Consider the following 23,034-nt stretch of genomic DNA (forward strand, 5'->3'; position numbering starts at 1 on the left):
CTTTAATAGCAAATTTCCCTTACCTCACTAATTTATAAGCTCCTTCACTCTGTGATATAGTTCTGGTGGCTAGAAAGGTGAATCTACGCTAAGCAGATCCCTCTCAACTTTTTTCCACGTCTGTGGGAAAGTAGTGTTCTGGTTGCATCTTCAGGCAGAAGTGTACTTCCCAGCCTTGTGCTTGGATGCCTGGTGTCCTTAAGAACAGGGAGTATGCTGTTGCTCAAGCCTCCTGCCCACAGTACCCTGCAGCTGTATAGACTGTTACAGCACAGTTGAAAGTCCTCAGGCCAAACCAGGAGAGCCAGGACAGGTCCTCCGGATAGTGGAGCACTCTAGTAGCACTCTGTGTATTCCTTCCTTCTCAAGGGACACTTGTCATATAGTCCCTGCATTCACTTTAAAGTAGTTCTTGATTTCTGCTGTGAACCTGGCTAGAATTTTAGATGTCTTACCTTGAAACAGTCTCTGCATCTTTGATTATTGTGGGCTTTTTAGTGACTGAAGGAAATAATATCACTGGATGATTCTCTAGTGGTCATCACCATCACCCTTGCTTTTGTCATACATAATCTTTACCATGGCCCTTTGAGATTTGGGGAACAGTATCAAAGGTGTCCAGGAAGATGACACCATTAGGCAGCCAAGCCTGCATTTCTTTTCTTGTTTTTAAACTCATATCTGCCTGACCTAATCAATGTTCATGTTCTTTTCACTAAACCTTGATTTCCCTATTAAAATGCATTTAAAGCAGCTGACTCTTGCTGTGGGGTTCTAGGGAACCCCCCCCCCCATACCTCCCCAGTGGTGTCCATTGATCTCACTGAAGAACTGACAGCAGCTAATGCATTTAAATCGAGTGCTCAGTGAGGTGCATTAGGCCCATAGCCATGGGACCGTGGCAGCTGGAGGGATAAACGGGAGGTTAATGATTCTAGCTCAGTCCATATTTTCATAGAACTGATTAACATTAGGATCATCTGGGGGCGTAGTCAGAAGAATCGGCATTTAGCTGCCTGAGCAGTGCTGTGGAATGCTATTTGTTAATATAATTAGGAGAAAAATAAGTAAAATATGAGCAACATGAAATGAACAAATATTGCCATCAAATGCTCGTGTGTATTGTGAAGTGTTAATGTTTTTCTTAAGGGAATCTTTACCAAGCAATCGAAATGGAAGAACTTTAGAAAGAATGATTGCATTCTGGAATGGGGTGTCAGTAATATGGGTCCATGATGTGAGTGTAAGTTCATCTGTCTTCCTCTTCTCTCCCATGAAGAAGACCTAAATCAATGTACTAAGTTCTTGGATAAAGAAAATTTATTCCAGAAGATGTCAGTTCACCCAAACTTACTGCAGACTATGATGAAATCCAAAACTACTAACAATTGTTAAAATTGTAGATGAGAATTATGTATATTTTCCCCTTTTTTGATGTTAAAAATTATACAGTAGCATTTCTAAGTTTGTACTGCTGTCCCAACCAACAGGTTTGTCTTTAATTTAAGCTGATTATGAAATTGATATGGAAAAGTAAACAGCAATGGCAAGAAACCACCAAATTAGCAAGACCCTGTGGTAGTGGAGACAGGAGGAAGAGCCCTGCCATATACGAAGTGCACCCTGAAGTCTAGACAATAAAAGCAGCTGTTTCTGCTTCCTGTGTGGAAGACAAGCTGAAGAAAATTGAAAATCTGGTTAGAACGACATATGTGACTAGTACCTCTTACAGTGTGGGAAATTGTTTTTAATAGAAAATTAAAATAAAATTTATTTAAAAATAAAACCAAGCCAATTATGGTGGTTTACACCTGTAATCCCAGCACTTGTGAGATGGAAGCAGGAAGATCAGGAGTTCAAGGCCAGCTTCAGCTGTTCACTGAGTTGGAGGCTGTCCTGGGCAACATAAGCCCTTGCCTTAAAGGAAAAAAAGGTCAAATAAAGTAAGGTTCACCTGGGCTCAGTGGTACATTCTTGTAGTTCCAGCACTTAGGAGGCTGAGGCATGAAGAATGCTCAGGCCCAGAAGCTCAAGACCAGCCTGGGCAACATAGTAAAACCTTCAGACAGCCCTTCTTCAAACAGCTTAATCCAGACAATAGATTGATCATTGTAATTTACCAGTGAATCAGATAGAATGCAAGCACATTAGGCTTGAAGGAAGAGTTTTCTAAGAACTTAAATTTGAAAGCCCTGATAGATGATTTGTGAAGTTGACTGTAAATCCTCACGTGACAGACTCTACTAAAGCGGAGTCACAAGGACTGAAGTGGGGAACCCACCCAGCTCCTACCGGAAGTGTAGTTTCTTACATATTGGTGGAGCCTCCAGTAAGTAGCCAGCAAAGCCAGAGGAGCACTGGACAGAGAGTTGAATGAGAGCTTCTAGAAAGGGATGGGGACAGCTGAAAGGTGCCGCCTCTGTCCTGTTGCACGCATGTCTCATCGGAGGACACACTACTTGAGGTCACACAGGATCTTTTAACTTCCTCCTGGAAGTTTTAGTGTTTTCATGATTCACTTCAGGATCAGAGCAAGAGAGACAGAAAGCAGGGGGTGGAGAGGGGAAGGGCGAGGGGAAATGGGAACATGAAGGCCAGATCTCGATATGGAGCATCTTCGCAGTTTCTCTCCCGTGCTTTTTGAGACAAGGTCTCATTCCTTTCACCTCCACATTGTTTTAAAAAGATTTGAAATTAAAATGGCGTCTAATGAATAGGACAGTTAGAAAATAACCAGCCTCTTTGCATTGAGCCCCCTGTGAGTTTACAATGCTGTCCTTGCAGGGGCAAAGCTCTGTACTGTTTTTCATTTTGCCTGCCTGTGGCATAGAACATAGAAATGCTTTGCTTTATTAAACGTATGTCCTATGGTATTGCTGAGCTTGGTGGTTATTTCTAAAAGGATTTCCTGTGTAAACAATCCAATCGTTTGCAAAGAGTTTTAATGCTACCCTTCTGTACCTATGCTTCCTTTTCTTACCTATAACCCTTTGGTTAAAAACAAGAAATGGAATGTCCTTTCAAATACAAATGACAAATAAATAACCACAACTTGAAGAATGAGATGTTTACTTGCTTTCAAAGATCCTCCGTAGAATGTCTGCTAATTACAACAGGGCAAAGCCAGTCAGTTCGAGTGTGAAAGCCCAGCCACCACTGAGAAATCAAAGCTGACATGCTCAGGAGTGGAAGAGATTGAAATTGCATCTGCTAATAACATGGAGAAGTAATTCACTCAAAATCAGCAAGAGTTTCTAAAATCATTTTTTGCAGAATAAAGTTGAGAAGCTATTGATCTTCCTCTATCAGGAAGGAATTGTTTTTGCGCTTTGCCATTATGCTGTCCAGGACTGTGAAAGCAGGTCCCCTCATGCTAAGATCCCAGATGCATTTTGGGCTCTTTCAGGCTTTTATTCACTTTCAAGTAGGAGGGCTAGCAGCCTGTTCCAGCTCACCGCCTCTGATTCATTTTACAAGGACCAACACAGTCAGGAGGGGCTTTTCGTTAAAATATAGATGCTCGGGCTTCGTGGAGGAGGCCATTGAACACAATCAGAGGCAGAGTTTTTTTTTTTTTTTTCCAGTGGTTCTTCTCTTTATAGCAAATGTGGTGAAAGGACTTGTTGCAGGAAACAGAAATCCACCCCAGTCGGTGGAAAAAGGACTTACTAAGGGGCAGGAATGCTACAAAGTGTGAAAACTGGGAAATGATGCAGCCAGAAACTGTTGCTTTGCCAGACCTGTGGGCTTCAGAACAGAGGCTCCTGCCTGTGACTGACGCATTATGCTGTGTAGGTGCCCTGGAGATGACACTGTCTCTGTACCCCTTTACCAGAGGCTCCCTCCCCTACCAACCTGGCCTCCTTTAGACTGAAGAAAGCGCTTCTGTCATGTGCCTCCTGAGGAGCAGCAAAATAGAGCATAGGAACACAGCCAGCAGCCTCAGCCCTGCCCTGGACCTGTGCACACCAGAAGCTACCTCACGAGCATCCTTCCCTTGATGCCTCCTGTTCTCATAGCCGCTGGGCTGTTTGCCCTTCACCTCTCTCTCTGTCCTGTTACCAGCCACTCAGCCCATACATCTTTGCTTTGCTCACTTAGCTTTAATAATAGTTACAATGTACTTGCTCTTTCTCCTTTGCCTTCTACCAAGTGCTCATTTGCTTTAGAAGGGTGGAGTTGTAGCATTTGAAGAGCAAGGCAGTGGGCAGGCATGCAGTGGGAAGTCCGTGGTGTCTATGGGCAGACCTCAAGACTGCATGTCAGCTACCTGGTTGTCTTCTTAGCCAGTGAAGACTGCTTCTCCTGGCGTTACTTACCTCCGTCCCTTCAGTCTCCTGTTGTGTGAAAGCCCAGCTATAGACAGTCATCTCAAAGTCTGGCTTTTCATTATGTATTACATATCCTGTATTCTTGCTGGAAACAAGAGCAGCATTGGCTTGTGCCTTAGTGGTGAAATGGGTTTGAACATGGCACCTTCGTCCAGCACATTGAGTGTCATACTTGTACATAGATGACATCACACAGAAGCCGTGGAGGTTGATTTCTGGGGCTCAAAGTTTCCTGTGCTGTTTCTGTACTTTTTTGCCACATTTGTTATTTTGGTTTTTTTTTTTTTCTAGAAATATCCTGATAATGTTGTTTACTTTTTTCAGTGCGTAGTTTTTCAAAGCATATTCCATCTACATATTAAGTCTACCTAACTTTAATGGAGCTGACCACTATTTATAAGGTACTGTGGAGGAATAGGTCTAGTTCCCAAATGAATATTTAATTTCTAAGTTACTTGTGCTCTGTGAATTGGTGAGTGTTTGCAGTGCTTTGACTCCTGTTTGCCGGTGTTTTGTGGGGATTATATTCTCATATGCCTCAGTCTCAGCTTTTAGGGCCCAGAAGTTTGTGAGGTCTTCCCTAGGGATGAAGGAGTTCCCATCTTGGTCTGCTCACCTCGTGAGTCATTCCAGTGACAGATGAATTCTGGGCAGTGAATCGAGAAGGACACAGATGTCAGAGCCATGGATTTATAAATGGTCTGGTAACTGGCTGCTTTTGTCCAATCAGCACTTGGCTGATTTCACCTACAAGCAGGCATAATTATTCAATTATAGCTTCTATCTGACAAAAAAAAAAGTGACAAATGTATGAGACTGTGAAGGTAAAGGGTTAGTAGAGTTCTGGCAGGTGGCCCAAGATTTAGGCAGCTGTGCCAAGGTGGATGCTGAACCCCATTGACCTCTAGCACTGATTACAAACCTTTATGAATATTCATGTCTTTCTGAGGGATGAAAAATCATTTCTGAGTTTAAAAATAAAAACCAGGAATTTTATATCTTTGAAATATAATTAGCTTAAAAACTATGCTTCAACACTTGGAGAAGAAGAACCATTCTGCTCTTGATTTTTTTTCTCTAAACCTGGCTTGCAGTCAGCCACAGTTTGCCTTACGAAGGGGCCATCTTTGTTCTCCATGGTGTCCTAGCACACCACACAGCTTGTGGGGGTGGCAGATCAGCGGCTTTTGGCCAGGGTCCAGGTTGCATTGTCAGTGTGACCGGCCACATCCCTGCCCTCTCTCTAGCTCTGGCGCTGTATCACAGTGCAGCTGTGGATGATGGGTAAGCATAACTAGTACAGAGGGCTTACAGAGCATTTACAGACCTGTGCAGCAGACTGGATTGATGCATGGCCTGTGGTTGCCAAACTCAATGATGGCATTAAAAACAAACGCCAGATTCAGTGAGGATTTTTAATCATATTCTGAACTGCAGTATGTCACATGACTGTCCTTATCCTATACAATGCTGCAGTACGTTTAGTTCCCGTGAACTACAGGAGCAGTGGTACTCCTAACAGTAACAGTTAACCACTGCGGTAAATCTTACCATCATTGTCTTCCCTCTTTTCTCTGGCAGGGTCTCTGGGTCTGACCCACTGCCTGTCTTATGGACAAGGCTTTATTGAACACAGCCATTCTGCTTTCATAGTAACCTCAGAAAGTGGTCATTTCAACAAAAAAACAAATGGCTTCCAAAACCTAAAGTGTTGACTTGACAAAAGATGTCTGCTGGCCTAACTGCCTTCCTGTGTTCCTCAGGCCATATGCAGAAAGCTGCAGCTTTGGCACAGATATTATAAAGGATAGAGGAAGCTACTGAGATACCCAGTAGTGCCCCGCTGCGCTGCCTCAAGATCAGTTCTTTGTTTCACATGTTAAGGGTGTAGCTCAGAGAACTAACTGTAGTGCCTATGGCGGGTCTGTTGTTAGTCAGCATCCCAGGAACAAATTTGTATTCCTCAGACTGGAACCAGCCAGAGAGCTTGGCATGCTACTGGAGGAGTAGAGCATGACCCTGGGCACTGGGTGGCCAGCACACTCTTGTGCATGGCTCTTGGGGATGACTGCAGAAGCTGAACTGTGAGGCAGCATTAGGGCCCGTGTCCTGCTTTGATGCAGATCTTATCCTGGCCTTTATTTTAAAGAGAACTTAGAGCTTTGACTCATACAGTTTCTAAAGGTGAAGTAGAGGGTGATCTCTAAGTCGGAAGATTGGCTGCTGACCATGGACCATTTCTGTGGTTATTTTATGGTTGTCATTTGATATGGGAGCATATAACTGACTTTTTTTTTTATTCATGAATTCCCTAAAAAATTGATGTTTGAGATATTCACAGGAAAAGTTCATTTCCACGTTAGTCACCAGAAAGGAGCCGTGTGCTGTGTCATAACGACCTTTACTGTCCCACAGCATTTCTTCTAGTTCTTCTAAACCATTTCCCACCACCCTCAGTGTCCTCTTGGCTCTCTTCCTTCTCTGTCCCCTCAGCCCCTTTTGCTACTTCTCCTGGTGTTGGTGACATATCTGGTGCTGGGTCTACAGGCGTCTGCTGTGTATGTTTCTGTTTGTATGTTCACAGTCTTCAGTTTTGTATCTTAGACCCAGATAATTCCACACCTTAGGTTTCGTTCATTGACGTTTTCATCAGTGCCGGAAGCAATGCACTCATTCCTCCTGGGTCTGTGCATATCGATGCCCTTTACAGTTGACAGTCTGCTCAGCTGCTAAAGCCGAACACTGTTCCCGATTCCTCCTCATCTCAGCCGGTTTTGCTCGAGTTCTACCTCCCATCTGTCTGTCAGGTCCATTTCCTCTTCATGCTGTAGCCACAGGCCTGGTTTTCACCACCGACTCATTACATGTTTCTGGACTTGTCTGTTCTCCTCCTAGTCATTCTTCATATAGCACTTCAAATGGTTGTTCTGAAACTGAAATCTGATCACAGTGCTACCCTAGGTGAAATTTTCATCGAGTTATCTTTCTTAAAATAAAGTCTAGTTCACTGCAGTGGTTGACAGAGACCCCACTGAGCCTTGTGTCTTTCTGACTGTCTAGTTAGAATGCAAGTGCCACCCCTTAATGGTGACTGCTCCACACACTCACTCTGCTAGAACACTCTTTCTCGCCCCACTTTTGAGCTGGTTTCTATTCTTACATGGTAGCCTGCTTCCCCTGCTGCAGCCTCTTCTGATTTGGCTGATTTTGCTGGGTGATCCACAATGCCTTGTGCTTTCTCTTTTGAGGCCAGCCTGGGATACAGGAGATCCAGTTTCAAAATAAATAGATAAATACAAGTTTCTCTCTGAGGGTAAAAATTTGTGTCCACAGTCTTTATTTAGACTGTCATATAGTTAACAATCATTTTATATTAAATAAGAGTACAGTATGAGCTGGCCTCTATCTGCCCAGAAAACTCCAGGGTGGTATCCACTCCACCATGGCGCTAAATACTTTGCCAGATAGTTTGTCTCTATATGTGTACTTTAGAGGAATATATGAAATAACAGTTTTTCAAGTTGTCATATTTTAAGTTTTAATATTAGTATTTTTTTTTTTTTGAGACAGGGTTTCTCTGTGTAGCTTTGAGCCTTTCCTGAAACTCACTCTGTAGCCCAGGCTGGCCTCGAACTCACAGAGATCCACCTGCCTCTGCCTCTCAAGTGCTGGGATTAAAGGGGTGCACCACCACCGCCCGGCTGGATGCTGATTTTATCATCATGATTATAGGCACTCGGGGAACTTAGTTGTCTCCCCATCTCTGTCTTCATTGATCTCTCCTTGCTAGTGGTCTGTGCAGATAGGTTTGGTATTTATATTTAGCCATTTAAAACCGTCCTCTAAGTGAAAAGAAGATGCTACATATAGGAGCATTTTTTATTTATTTATTTATTTTTATTCCAGTCTACCCTGACATTTGCACCATCAGCCTAGTGGCCGTGAGTGATGTGAGCAAGCATGCTGATAGAATTGCCTTCTGGGATGACGTCTATGGCTTCAACATGTCCTGCATGAAGAGGGCGGTTATTCCAGAAGCTGTTGTGGAAGTTGTAGATCACCAGACTCTTATTTCAGACCCTTGTGGTATCAAGGTAGGTGTGTCTGTGAGGTTTGATGCTAGGACTCCCTGCACATGTCACAATCCATACATGTGCAGAAAACCGTTAGGCAGGATGAGGAAGTGTCTGCATGTGGCCTGCACGCATCCTGTCATGCACTTTGAATTACCACTCACTTCACTTATACTTATTGCAAAATGAGTGCTGTGTAAGTAGCAGGCCATCTTGTTTAGGGCATTTGAGAAGGAGTTCGGGTGAGAATAAGGTAATACTTTCAGTCCACAGTTGCCTGAATCCAAGGATATGTCTGCTTACTGACTTTCCATGTGGGCTTCCTCTGATTTTAGTTTAGTCTAAAATGGGATCAAACTTGCTTCTGGGCCATCATTGCTTAGAATCACTTCTCATTATTCCATTTATCAGCCTTCAGATCCAAGTCCTGGAGCTGGTTGAATCACTTATACGTAGTTTGACCTCCTGAAGGCAGAGGCCTGCTTCTGCAGTGCTGGCACCTGCCTCAGGACCACCTGGCATCACACTGGCTCCCACAGAGCATTATTCCCATCTGATGTGTCACAGTTTAACTTTTTACTCAGATTTCTTCCAGCCTCGTTAGATTAATTACCATGAACTTACCTGAAACTGCAGGGTGACTGTGGAAAAGTCCTTATGAAGTCCTTTTGTGTTTTATTTTTGTCCATGTTAACCTGTGGGTTTGCTGTGACTGTCAGTTTTACATGAGTTCACCATGGCTTGGCAGTGAGGAGTCACAATGAGTTTCTTAGCACATTGGTTGTCTAAATAGATAATGGAGCGTGTGAAGATTTCAGCTGTGGGTTTAGGGCAGTTGTCTCCTTCCAGTAAATGACTTTTGTAATATGTAACTATTCTCTGCACAAAGGAGACTCCTCAGCAAGCAAGCTTGGTTAACTGTGGGGATGCTGGGTGCCCTGGTGCACTGATGGCCATTACGGGCCTGCTCCATGCTCTGCTGCCCTGGTACCCTGGTAGGAAGGTGTGTGGAGCTATTTGAGTCAGAGCAGAGGGGAACAGTTACTGCCACCTTGGCCGTGTTGCAAAATAGGGGGAGCGTAGGGAGGGAGTGCTGAGTGCTTTCCTGCTGCCCTTTTGCTTGACCTTCCAACTACTGTGAATAGTTGATGTAGCTGGTTTAGGGCTGAGTCTCCAAGATGTTTAGTAGATGCTCTGTGACATCAAACTTGCCTGTTCAGCATCATTTGTGTTCCTCCATTCTTCCTATACCTAAAAGCCCTCACACTCTAACTTGCTTTAAAACTTTGCTTCAACTATCTTAAAGAGAGTGATGTCCCAGCCTGTGGTTATAAATTCTATTACTTGTCAACCCTTCCCACAGTGACCTGGAGAGCTTGAGCCAGGGCAGAAGACAAAGGAATGGGCTGTTTCTTTCCAAGATGAATCCTAATTTCTGCTGTTTGAATTATTATGACTTTTCCTACTACCTAACAAGCATATTTAAATACATTGAGAGAAGAATTTTCCTGACAATCTTTCCCTTCACCAGCATGTGTTTTCAACTTGCCCTTTCCTCTAGAAGATTAATTTTATTACCTGGAGCATAGCAGATATGGGTGGTGGGCAAGATGATCTCGGTGGAGAAAAGAACACTAGGTTTTAAATTTGAAGTCTTCAGTGTATCAGCAAGACTAGCAGACAGATCAGTGTGTGACTTTGTAGATATTATTGCTTACAGGAAGTCAAAGTAGAAGAGACCAACTTGATTTAAAGAAACATTAACTAACTGTTAATATTCCATAGTTTGGAAAGAATCCTCAGAATGGCTTGTGATTAGAAGTTAGGAAACACTCATTTGCAGTTGTTGTATATTAGCTAGACTTTGTTATTCATGTTTACTGATCTTTTTCTTTCTCCTTTCTGATGGGAAGCATATAGATTGCCACACTACATCTATCTCAGACTTGGAGTTTTCTTCAGATTTTACCCTGAGAATCACAAAGACAGCCATGTGCACGGTAAGTCACCCTTTCCTACTTCCACAGATCTCACTGGCAGTGCAGTTGATTGGCAGAGTAATGAATTAATTAACAGACTTGTGATAAATGAAAACGGCTATTGCCATTGACAGTCTGTCTTTGCCTTTGCTATCGCTGGACAGATCTGCTTAATAGATGAGTAGACTTCAGAAAGTCCCTGCAGCTGGGCGTGGTGATGAGTGCCCGTAATCTCAGCCCTCAGGAGATGAAGGATGGCCGCAGCTATGACACCCTGTCTCCTACAGTTAGTTTAGTTAGTAGACTGTAGTGTGCAATCTTAGTTTTTATTTTCTTTCCTTTTTTTTTTGGTTATTATCTATCATACTCAATGGAGAACATTCAACTTTATCTTCAAAAACGAAAGTTCTTATCCTGTGCCTCCCTGTAGGTCCCCACACATAATTTAGATGTGTTTAAGGACTCATCTCTGGCACAGGAGAAAAGGTACAGCCTTTGAAATGGTAGGCAGATCCAAATACACATTTGTGGGTCTGTCTCCCTACAGAGACAGAGTCTCACTGTGTAGCCTAATTCTATCTGCATGGACAACATGCTTGTGAGGAGGAATCCAGGCCATGTTAAGCCCAAGCTGTCAGGGAATTGTGGTAAGTTTTAGCTGAGAAGCAGATAGTAGTACTGAATGTTAACATTTGTGAGAGTTTTCTTTCATGTAATTTTGAAATAAAGTACATCTTCCTCTGGTGACAGGAAGAGTGCACATGTGCACTGGGTAGCATTCTGTCACTCAGTTTTCATAATCATTTAGGCTGACTTGGTCTGGGATGTTGCATTGTACTGATGAGGAATAGAAACTTTTGTCATGTTTTACTCATGTACCAAATGCCCTACATTTTCCCTGACCCCTAAAAAGCTTTGTTAGTGGGATTGTACGAGTCACCAAAGAACACAAGGAAGCCTGAACAAATAAGACAGTACAGATGTGCAATCAGCCAGACTATACACCTGAAATAAGTGTGAAATGTGTTCCATTATAGACATGGGAGCCAGTAGTCTAGCAGCTATTGATGGAGAAGAGGACGGATATGTTTGAATCCTCATGCAGTCCAAACAGAGACAGAGTTAGATTTAGCTGAGGAAGTAGGCCATGCATCTCTCCTTTGCAGCAAATACAAAGTAAATCCTGGGCTAGAGAGAGATGGCTCAGCTGGTAAAGGGTTCAGTCCTCAGGTCTTATGTAAAAGTGAAAGGTGAGAATGTGAGAATTGATTTCACAAGTTGTCCCCTCACCTGCACACATATAACAATAAGGAAGTCTTTTAAAGAAAAAGGAACAGTAGATCTTTAAGTTTTTAAATCCTGTCTTTTGGAGAGGACTGATGTTTGGTGAAGCATCTGCATTTCCAGCAAACCCTTTCCTTCCCGTGCTTGCTTGACCTGGAGTCTGAATAGGATACTTCCATCTAATGCTTCTAATAAGCTTCGTCATCTGAAGCCTGGCTCACCCCATTGGCTCTGCTTCACCTCTCTTTGGTCTGGAGCAGTTGTGCGAATATGGTCTCTGAGGCTGCTCCTGAATAGATAGCCTCTATGTTCATGAAGAATAATCCAGCATAGACATATTTCAGAGGATAGGTGTCTGAGTAGAACTGCTCCCCTGCTATTTTGGGCAGAGCTAGTGAAGGGCAGTGCCACTGATGGGCAGAGCCAGTGACGGGCAGACCTGGCGACAACCAGAGCAGGTGGCAGGCAGTACCAGTGATGGTGGAGGTGGAGGGCTGAGGGGCAGCCTGGGGAGTGAGAGGAATTTGTTGTGTGAAAGTAGAGGGAACAAAGTCTGTGGATTTGCACTGGGAAGAATAAGCTTCAGAAAAGCTAAATGCCTTTCTCATTCTGAAACTAGAATACATAGTGACAAGATGAACAATTTCTTTTTTTTTTTTTTTTCTTTTTCTTTTTTTCGAGACAGGGTTTCTCTTGTGTAGCTTTGCGCCTTTCCTGGAACTCACTTGGTAGCCCAGGCTGGCCTCGAACTCACAGAGATCCGCCTGCCTCTGCCTCCCGAGTGCTGGGATTAAAGGCGTGCGCCACCAACGCCCGGCTAAGATGAACAATTTCTAAGGAGTTAAGCATGTTTAAATATATGCATAGCCATTTTTCTCCTGATAAGAGTCCAAATTTGTGGCCTAATTAAAAAACTAGAGAAAATGGAAGTTTTCAAAATAACAAGAGCACCCTTTGCAAAGATTTAATTTCCACAGCATGTGTGCTGCCGGCTGATAGGCTTCTGTAGAGCCTCTCAAGGTGGTTAGAACCTTCTATGCATAAACACCTTTTCTTTACACAACTGTACAACCCCCCCTCGCTTGTCCACACATGTACACACAGCATGAACATTTCGAAGCCATTTTAATTTGTTAGAGTTTGTTGACTCTAAAACTAAAACAAATAGCTTCATCTTGTGAATTCTAGGTTTGTTATTGTTGTTGTTTGTTTTTTATTCTCTATGGATGATGGGTGTATATGTGCATGCCAAAGAACATTGGGTGTCTTCCTCAGCCACCTGCCTCCCTGTTGCCTGGAGACAAAGTGTCTCACTACTAGCAGAAACTCAAATTGTAAGCTAGGCTGAAGCCAAGAGAGAGGCACATGCCTCTGCCCCGAAGTTCTACTGCAGAAGGCACACAGCCATGTTCGGGTCTCTTCCTGATGCTAGGGCTCCCTCCCCTCAGGTCTCAGTTGCACAGGAAGTGCTCTTCCCTGCTGAGCAGCTCCTCAGCCCCAGCTGGATCCCTCCTTTGTCTTTGCTTTTGTTCTGTAGCTGTGTGGTTTCTTACTGTGCCAAGCACCTTTACAGAGCAGCTTCTGAACCCCTCTCCAGGAGAGGAAGTCGTCTCCACTGGGCATGGTCGAGTGTGCCTCTGAGACCAGCCTCCCTATGCCATGAGATCTGTCTTAAAAACAAACAAACAAAAAACTTTTTGGGGGACGAGGAGTTTCTTTCAAGAACTCACGCTGTAGATCAGGCTGGCCTTGAACTCAGAGAGCCACCTGTCTGTGCTTCCCTAGTACTGGGATTAAAGGCCTGTGTCGCCACCGCCACTAGCCAGTTTTAGAAGTCCCCCCCCCTTAACTACATTTACAATCATTTTTAAGGTCTGTATTTGCTGCCCCCTGAGCCAACCCTAACTATGTTCTCTTGCTTAACTTCTTCTAATTATGAGTTTTCCAATTTATTTTCATACTACATATGATTACTAACTGATTAGAAAAGTGGCTCAGTGGTTAAAATTGCTTACTGCTCTTACAGAGGACCCAAGTTCTGTTCCCAGCACTTAAATGGCAGCTCACAACTACCTGTAACTCCACTTCCAGGAGATTCAACACCCTCTTCTGGTACCCAACACCCCCCACACACACACACACAGACACATACACATAAAGAAAAGCCATGGGAGTCGTTATATAATAGGATAATTCAGACTAAAGTTCGTAGTATTCCTGTAGAAGGTCATTCTGGAGGCAGTAGTTGGGGAAAGGACTGAGTGCCATGGTGCTTGCTCTCCAGTGTCTTTAGAATGAATCAGGCTGGCCTCTGTCCAGCTTCCTGGGGAGCTCAGCAAACTAAGGCCAGGTTCACAGTTAGCTGCAGGAAGAGAACAGTGCCCTGACAAGCACCCTCAGAGGGAAGCAAAGTCATTGTGTGCAGATCGTTCGTTCCACTGGTGAGGTCAGATTGAGAGAAGGTCCCCATCAGGTACTGGACTGTTGAAGAGTTGGTAGGCAGCTAAGTGGTGGGTTCCAAATTGTTCCACAAACACTTAATACTGTTTGAGTTACCTGTTTCTTACTCTGCTCTTGCTCACTCAGTCACTTTTTCTTGAGTCAAGTTCTCATGAAAAGCCCAAGCTGGCCTTGAGCTTACAGTTGTCCTGTGTCATTTTCTCAAGAACCAGGACTACAGGAGTTTGTGAGCACACCCAGCAGCCTTCTGTTCTGGAGAAGGTTTTCACTGCGTTAGTTAACCATCCTGTCACTCATAAATAGGCTCTTCCAAGGCACCTAAAACAAATGTCTGTCTTGGGAGGGCATGTGGGACACGGAGAGCTGACTGAGGAAAGCCTCCTGTCAGTGACACACTGTCACGGTGAACTTTGGGACACAACCACCCAACCTCACCCTGCACCTGACAGTGACAACAAGAACTCTGCCCTTGGGCTTCTCTCCATTTCCCAGAGCCCCAGGCCCGGGCTCATGTCTCACTGTGCCCCAGCATTTGTCCTCAGCTCCAGAAGCCACTGTTGGTCTGAGTCTATGTGATATAGAAACACCCCTCTTTGGAAATAGCTTAGCATTCAAGGCTCCTTCCTAGTTTTTCCATTAGTTTATTTGAGACATATCTAATATGCCACATTAATTCATTTTCTGAAGAGGTTGCCCCTTTTAACACGTGCTTTGTGTTCATTAAATGGCCAAACTAAAACATCCTTACATGGTTGGTGTCTTACTCCAAGAGCCAGAGTTAAAGTTTAAGGTTATCATTACTGGTATCAGCCACTGCATCCCACTGTAAATGGCTTGTGCTTTGCCTTCTCATAGCAGTGTTGAGGGGTTCACAGGCTTGTGGCCCCAGAGGCTTGGGCCCAGCAGGTGGGGGAGGCTGCCTAGAGGAAATGCTGCCCTGGACTCTCCTGTCTGTGATCTTCATGAAAGCTGGCTGGTCTGTGTGGCTAGACAGTATCCTGAGGCCTAAAGAGAAAGTGTCTGCCTAAGAAATCTGGGCCTCCCTATCTAGGGTTTTGAAGAGTTAAAAGTAAATGAAAGAACATGAAGCAGGAGCTGAAAGTCATGTTGCCTCTCAGTTTAGTTCTGCCTCACATCATGATGTGCCTGATGAGTAGCGGAAGCGATTTTGGGAGCACAGGTCTTGCCCTTGTACAGAGTCAAGACAGGCCTTCAAGCTGTTCAGTCTTTAAGGCAAATGGCACTGCTATGAGAATAAACTTTAGAATGTTTACAATCGAACCTCAGTGATTCCTTAGTCATAGTACTTTATTTTGTTTTATTTTTTAATCAAGCTTTACATTTTTCTAATGGCTTAAGAAAGGAACCCGTTTCTTTGCAACTGTTCCTCAAATCTTCTTTTAGGGCTCTTTGACAGATCTGATGGTGGTAACCAGCTCATTCCAAACTCATTCCCGGGTAGTAAATCAGCACTTGACACTCCTTGGTGCAGTTTGACCTAATTTTGACCTTGCAAAGCTAATCAGCTAAACAAACTAATTATTAAAACACATCTGTGCTGCTTAGAAATGGTCAGATTTGTCTTGAACTTACGTCATAGATCTCAGTGAGACAGCTGGCAGATGTTGTAATAGGCTGCCTTCAGGAAGGCTTATGCTGTGGGGGAGAGTGGTTCTCACTGACTTCTCTGTAGCTGGTGTTAGGTCTCCCTGCCAGGATGGCCATGCCATCTAGACCTGAGCCTGACCCGTCTCTGCTGCTCTGTGTTCCAAGCATCACCAGGTACTAACTGACCTGTGCTAAGAGCTGGAGGCATTGGGGTGTGTGTAGTAAGCTGACAGTAGTTCTGTGTCCACAGTCAGTACTGGGAGACTCAGATATCCACTTGACACCATGGATATTAGCTAGCACCAAAGAATGACGGAGAAGTTGGTAGACCGTGATAAGAGCACTCTCATTACTTAATAAGGCCTGTTTAGAGAGGCATGCTGTGGGGTACTTGCTTCAGAATAGTTAAGCACAAAGAGAGAAGAGTTAAGGTAGAAGTAACTTGCCAGATACTGTTGGTATTGGGTAGTGGGTGCTGGAAGGCTCTATACAGTATTTGTCTTTGAAAGTCTGTAGCAGGGTGCATTCTCAAGTGTCTCACTGAGCTGTGCCTGGCAGCCTTCTGAGAAACATGAGATGGCAAAGCAAAGGCAGGGGAAGCTATTTGGTTTTTCATTTGTTTTTATTATACTTTTCTCTAGTTTTACAAGAGGTCCAAGAACAACTGTAGAAGTTGACTTTCCTTCCACCATGAGGTTTCTGGGGATTGGAGTCAAGTCATCAGGCTTGATGAAAAGTACCTTTGCCCTCTGAGCTACCTCATCATCCCAAAGAGGTCTGTTTCTATAAACTCAGCAACCTTTTCGGCCACAGAAGTTGCATAGGTCACAGCAGAAGTGCGTTCATATGCGTGTGTAAGAATATTTATTCCAGCCTTCTTGTTGCCCCAAACTGCAGAGAATCCAAGCACTTAACAGAGCAAACAGGGTATTTAAATGTGGTATTTAACATTAACAGGTATTTAACAGGGTAAATCAATGTGATGAGAACATAGCAATGAAGAAAGCATGTGTGGCCACAATATGCATGAGTCTCGGGAGTGTAAAGTTCACCCCAGAACAAAGGGAACACAGAGGAGAAAGTTTCATTGTATGAATTTTAGGTTAAATTAACATGATTTTTAAGACCAGGGGATGTGGTGGAAGGGGAAGGGGAGCGAAGTTCCCAGTCAGGGAGTGGGTCATTTGATCAGTGCATGCTGTATGCATATACAGAAGTAGCTTCTGCTCGACCCCATTGGTATGAACAGGTAACATGTTCATCTTTAGGAAGGAAGTCTAGCTTGGCTGGAACATGTAGACCGTAGCATTTGCAGAGGTGGAGAGCCTTCCCGATCATCTGCTGCCCTGTGCTTCCCTCTTAACACAATGAGAAGTGAGTAAGATGCTCTGTCAGCCCAGTGATGTGGTGATAGCGGCACTTGGAAAAGAGCTTTGCTGGATAGAGAGCTAAATGGACCAGAGTGGGTGCAGGCGCCTGGTGGGTAGGCTAGCCCAGTATAGCCAAGAAATGACCATGATTGACGTGAGCGCTTTAGAAAGGAGGTGATGGGAAAGTGAACACAGATGGGAACTAACTAGAGATGAAACCAAGAGAATGAAATCAGTAGAGGGGATGAGAGAGGGTGACATAAACCCACAGGACCGGAAGTCATAAAGTCACAGAGACGGATCCTTGGGTGAAGTGTGAAGTACTGCAGCACTGAGACAACGGAGACATAGACTGAGGCAGGGATCCAGTGCTCAGCTGCTGATAGTGCCCTTTGCCTGCGTAAGTGCTCTTGGGTGGCCTGCCAAGTAGGGCTTGCATCTCTTCTGGTCCCAATAACCATTTTGCGTCACGACATTTTGAAAATGTTTCTCAAATGATGTTGACACTGTTTGACAAAGCTTATAAAAATTGCTGTTAACAAGTGTGGTTTTGTTCTGTTGTGTTGTTTTTTGTTTTGTTTGTTTTTTGCTTTTTCGAGACAAGGTTTCTCTGTGTAGCTCTAGCTGTCCTGGAATTCATTTTATAGACCAGGCTGGTTTCAAACTGCTTCCTGTGCTGGGATTAAAGGTGTGGGCTACCACCGCTGGCTAACAAGTGTGTTTTTAACCTATGCTGTTTTCTAAAGGTTTGGGGATTCTGAAAGCTTCTTATTGGCAAGTCTATTAAGGCAGCTTCATGTACAGATATAATGCAACAGGTTGACCAACTGAACATTCACATAAGCGGTGTCCCCAGGAACAGGAACTACCCCAGTGTAGAGGATTCTACTGTCCCAAGCAAGCCTGGCTAGTGGCCATTTTCCATTCCTTAGCATCTTGCTAAACTGCACATGTTTGTGGTCTTCAGAAGGAGCCAGGAGAGTGGTGTCATCTGTGATCCCAACACTCTAGCAGCTACTGAGTACACAACGTGATATGTGTTCTTTGATTAGAATGTTGAGAATGGCCTGCAGTGTTTAAATTGCTGTTCATGCATCATCAGAGAGAATGTGAAGGTCTACAAAACAGGTAGCTCTGGAGCTGAGGGTGACTTGTCTATGGAATCGGGGTAGTTCTGAAAGTCAGCCTATGGGTGGAGCCTCAGATTTGCAGACTTGAAGAACTGGTAACCCTTGACTCCAGAAGCTCCAGACAGAATTGTACTCTAGAGGCATCATAACATCATTTGTTCTGAGACAACCTGTGTGGAACCAGAGATTCATGAGCTTTGCTGGACTACTAGGACACTAGGTGGGACAGGGGTGTCTAGGTGGGGGAGTGTCATGCTGGGACTCAGCAGTGTCAGAGTAGTCACACAGCCTCAAGCACAGTGTAAGAGCAGAGTATTTATTAAATAAGCAACGGTAGGTTCTGTCTTAATGCTGCCAAAAGGCCTCTCCCTTGCCCTGTCTCCCAGGCCACCTATGGGCATTGTTGGGTTGTGATGATAAGTGAGTTGACTAGGTGTTTCCCTGGAGTGATGACCTCTGAGAAAATCTTGCCCGTTTAGGTCTTTTTGACAGAAATCACTGTGAATACTGGCCCTCAAAAGGACAAGGCTAACATACCCAGTGTTTCCAGACCTCTCACATATGCAGGCATTGAGAGGAACATCAGTCTTTGTGAAAAGACAAGTCAAGAATTGAAAACTAAATTTCTGTTGCATAAACTAGAAAAGTCACTGTGTCGTTTATAATGTTCACAGAAGTGAGTCAGTCCATCTTTTTCTTCTCACAGCAAAGGAACAGGGACACTTGGATCCTTGTTCAGCTTTAGAGCCATTTAGGGCTCATTTGGAGGTAACACCACTAAAACCCCTTCCTAGGCATTATTTTGTTATAACACATGCACACATGGTCTACTGTGCTTGGCCCATGAAAATATATATATATATATATATATATATATATATATATATATATATATATATATATATATACTAACTAATCTGTCCAAGACTCACAAAAAAAAAATCCAAAAGGGGCTAGGTATGTGGCTCAGTTGGTAGAATGCCTGCCTAGCATATGAGGAGGCCGGGGTTCCATCCCTGGGACTGCATCAACCAGCCTGTTTTCCCAGCACTTTGGAGGTGGAGACAGAAGAATCAGAAGTCCTCCTCAACTGCACAGTGAGTCTGAGGCCAGTCTAGGGTATGTGGGACCCTGTCAGAGAGAGGGAGGGAAGGAAGACACAAGGAAGTTAGACAGACACGTGTGGCGGCGGCTGCCCTGCAAGCACTGCCACTCAGGAAGCGGCCGACGATTTCGTGTTGCCCCTTTGGAAGCCCCCCATGCCAGCAAATAGAACGGGGTGCTTGTCTTCCTAAGGATTTGCAATGGGAATCCTGAATGACTGACATCCAGAACAGGGCAGTGCAGAGACCAGAGAACTGCCAGGACTACATGACCCAGGGGATCTAGAACCCAGCAGTGTCATAGGATGACTCTGGGTTGCTAGTTCCCAGGGCATTTCAGAAATAAATTCAAAAATCTTTTCACAAGATTATTGTTATAAGCCTAAAATTGTTTCTACTGGCAATTTAAAAAATTCAGTGTATAGGAGGACATAATCAAAGGCAATCTGTGATTTTGAGAGAAAACAACATGGACCAAGAACCAGATGAAACAGGAGGGGATCAGATCAGGTCTAGCTGCCATAGCTATTAGTTAGTCCAAAATAGACATCCAGTCAACTAGACTTGATATGTTCAGGAGGAAAGGACTTAAAACATTTTGAAAAATAAGGTACCCAATGTGAAAAAGAAGCAAACATTCTGAAACTCAATAGAGTACAAATTAGCAGCAGATCTTCATAGTGTTAAAAGAGTCTGTGAGCTGGGCTTCATACCAAAAGAAAATAACTCAGGAGATGCAAGGACAAGGACGAGACATGTCCTCACTACCATTCCTATTGCTGTGATGAAATAACCCTGACAGACAAACACCCAAGGAGAGAAGGATTTGTTGTGGCTCTCAGTTCACGGTACCATTAACAGCAGTTATTCTCAGGAACTAAAATGCAGAAGGATGAGTAACAAATTGAGATACATTCAGGAAAATGCTGGAGAAAGCTGGGGTTAGGGCACACATATAATATTCACGGATCTGGGGATCAAGGCTATTCTTGGCTACATAGAGAGTTCAGGGCTACTCTGAGCTACAGGGGACTCAGTCTCAAGATTCGAAGATTGAAAAAATGAAGAAATGATGAAGTGCAGATAAAACCTGCAGCATTGTGCTTTGGGACAGAGACCGGGTACAGCATGGCGTGTTGTGTGAGTCCTTCCATGTGGGTGATTCAGAACAGGCAAATGTAGGCATGGACTAGTGTAGTATGTACTAGGGCTGTGATGCTACATAGCTCTGGCTGCATTGAAGAGCATGACTTCATGCTTATTTAAATGGGTAGCTTTTATGGTATGTGAATTCTGTCTCAATTAAAAGGGAAGAAGAAACCCTAGACCCATTCTGAAAAAAAAAAATCATAATCCAAGGAGAGAATTTTAAAAACTGTTAGTGGTAGTAGGTTTTCTGACTCCTGGTAATAGGTTTCTCCACCGACACAGTAAGCCAGACCAAGCTGAATTGAAAAAGTATAATAATAGGTTTATTTGAACAAAGTAACTCCTGGGCAGGTTCTCCAGTCTCAGAGACGAGGCCCGAGAAGCTGTGCCCACAAACAAAAGCAGGGAGACTTTATAGGTTGTAGGTGAGGCATGATGATGAAGCTGCAGTTGCTTTTTGGCACCTTTCCTTTGTCCTTAGACTCTCTGAACGGGTAGGGTTTGGAGAGACAGAGACAGAGGAATGGGGCTTTCCTGATCATGCGGGAGTGAGCTGGGGCTTCCAGCCAAACAAGTGGGGCCTGGTGGGACATGGGGTCTGTGCCTAAAGCCAGCAAGTAGACTTCTCAATGGCAATGCTAGAACCTGGAAAGAATATCCCAGCACTTGGGAAGCTGAGGCAGGAGGATTTTGACTTTCAGGTCAGCCTGGGTTACAAAGCCTAGCCTAAAAAAAAGGGGTGTGTGTGTGGCCAGGGGGGAGGGGGCGGGGAGTTAAAAGCACTCCAACAAATATTCTACCACTGTATAGTACTAAAAGAGAGTAAACCAACCCTAAGCTCTGCTCCAGTAAAGTTTCAAGGATTAAACAAAGTGCCGTATGCCTCTAATCTTTTGAGTTTTTTTGTTTGTTTTGGTTTTGGTTTTTATAAAACAGGGTTTCTCTGTGTAGCTTTGGCTGTCCTAGAACTCCCTCTGTAGACCAGGCTGGCCTTGAACTCACAGAGATTCCCTCTGGCTCCCAAGTGCTTGGATTAAAGGTGTGCACTACCACACCCAGCTGCTTTCTGTTTCTTAATTTGAGTTTGAATTTCACAACTAAAGTTGGTTTGAAAGCTCAATGAATTGTGCACTCAAGTGCATTTTTCTACATGCACATAATACATTGAGAGACTTTTAAGCCAGGCATAGTGACTTAAGCCTTTTAGCACAGAACTTGGGAGATGGGAGGATCAGCAGTGGAGTGAGTTTGAGACCAGCCTGGCCTGTATGAGATCCTGTTTCCAAAGAGCCAAATAGGAGTAACACTATTAATATTTTAAAGGTAAAAATACTAGCTACATAAAACAATAGTTTATACATGACAGATGAAATGTACAATTAGATGTGTTAAGGTAACAATGTACAAAATGTCAGATGCTTGTTTTAGGTGAGGACAGTTGTATATGTCTTTAGACATAGGTAATATAACGTGATTCTTATTTTTTTTTAAAGCAAACTCTACTGTAGACTCTAAAAAGATGATTCAGTTTGCTCCTAAAATCATGTTAATAAGTAATGTGAAATAATAAAAGGATGTGATCTAAACCTGAAAAGGCCTTCCAGCCGATATCTGGGGATAAGTTAGCGTTGTGGTGAGATTTTGCAGAAACAGGTCTTTTTAGGCATTTTGTGTGTTTTGTTGTCTCCCATGTTGTGCAGTCCTTTTCTAAACACCACTCAGGCTGGCATTGCCCCTCGGGAGTTGCACAGCACTTAGCATGCATTGTCCCCTAGAGGGATCACAGCAGCAAACAGAAACGCAAATTCACTCTTGGGGTAAAATAGAAATTAATTGAAGAAGAAAGAGTCTATAATTTAAGGCATAGTTAGCCTTGGGAGGAAGCTGTAGCTTCTACATTGGCTGATCTCTATGCCAGTCATCACAGCACTGCGGTCTGCTCAGCTGCCGTGTCCACATCCGTGCTTGTGTTTTCGTGCGTTTCTGTATTATGATATAAGCCCTGAACCTTCCCCTGCTTGCTTCAGACCCTTCCATTTGTTGGCATGTAAATTCAGTGTTGAGATTTTGAAAGAAATACTCCATAGTAGATGAATTGTGCTTTTGCTGCAGAGATCCTGCCACATGGATTACAAGCTCTGTTTCTCCATGCTTGAATAAACTCCATCAAAAGCACATTATCCTCCACGGCTGTGGCCAGCTGCCTAATTGTATCTGCTGTAACCACGCGCTGGTGGAACATGATACCAAAGAGGAACAGAAATGATGAATTACCCCCTGCAGGTGATAGTGATCATGATGATTTTTAATTTCCTTCCTCATACAGTCTAGAGTCTAGACTGATTTCATTTCATTGGCTGCCATCTTCTTCCATGCACACATGGGTGTCCCCTTTGTAAAAAGACCCATCGCACTGACACACATGAAGAAGTCATTTGTTTAATCTACCTCATTATTCTCCAAATGCATGGGTGTAAAATGAGCTGCTTACTTTTATGCATACAAAGTAAAACAAGCAAAAATGTGGCTTAAAAGAGACTTAAAATG

At 43.7% G+C, this 23,034-nt stretch overlaps 1 protein-coding gene across 3 annotated transcripts in view; it reads left to right on the forward strand.

The window, feature by feature from the left end:
* Prmt3 (protein arginine methyltransferase 3) overlaps positions 1–23,034 on the forward strand; it is an 80,610-nt gene that overhangs the window by 41,479 nt on the left and 16,097 nt on the right. For 2 of the 3 annotated variants that reach the window (XM_028880165.2, XM_028880167.2), the window contains 2 exons: positions 8,238–8,425; positions 10,318–10,404. In XM_028880165.2, coding sequence (XP_028735998.1) covers positions 8,238–8,425; positions 10,318–10,404 — 275 coding nt within the window. Of the gene's footprint in view, positions 1–8,237; positions 8,426–10,317; positions 10,405–16,376; positions 17,589–23,034 lie in introns of those variants that run through there. The other variant, XM_037199192.1, reaches the window with a different exon arrangement.

The sequence above is a fragment of the Peromyscus leucopus genome, chromosome 1 (genome assembly GCF_004664715.2).
Source record: "Peromyscus leucopus breed LL Stock chromosome 1, UCI_PerLeu_2.1, whole genome shotgun sequence".
NCBI lineage: Eukaryota > Metazoa > Chordata > Mammalia > Rodentia > Cricetidae > Peromyscus > Peromyscus leucopus.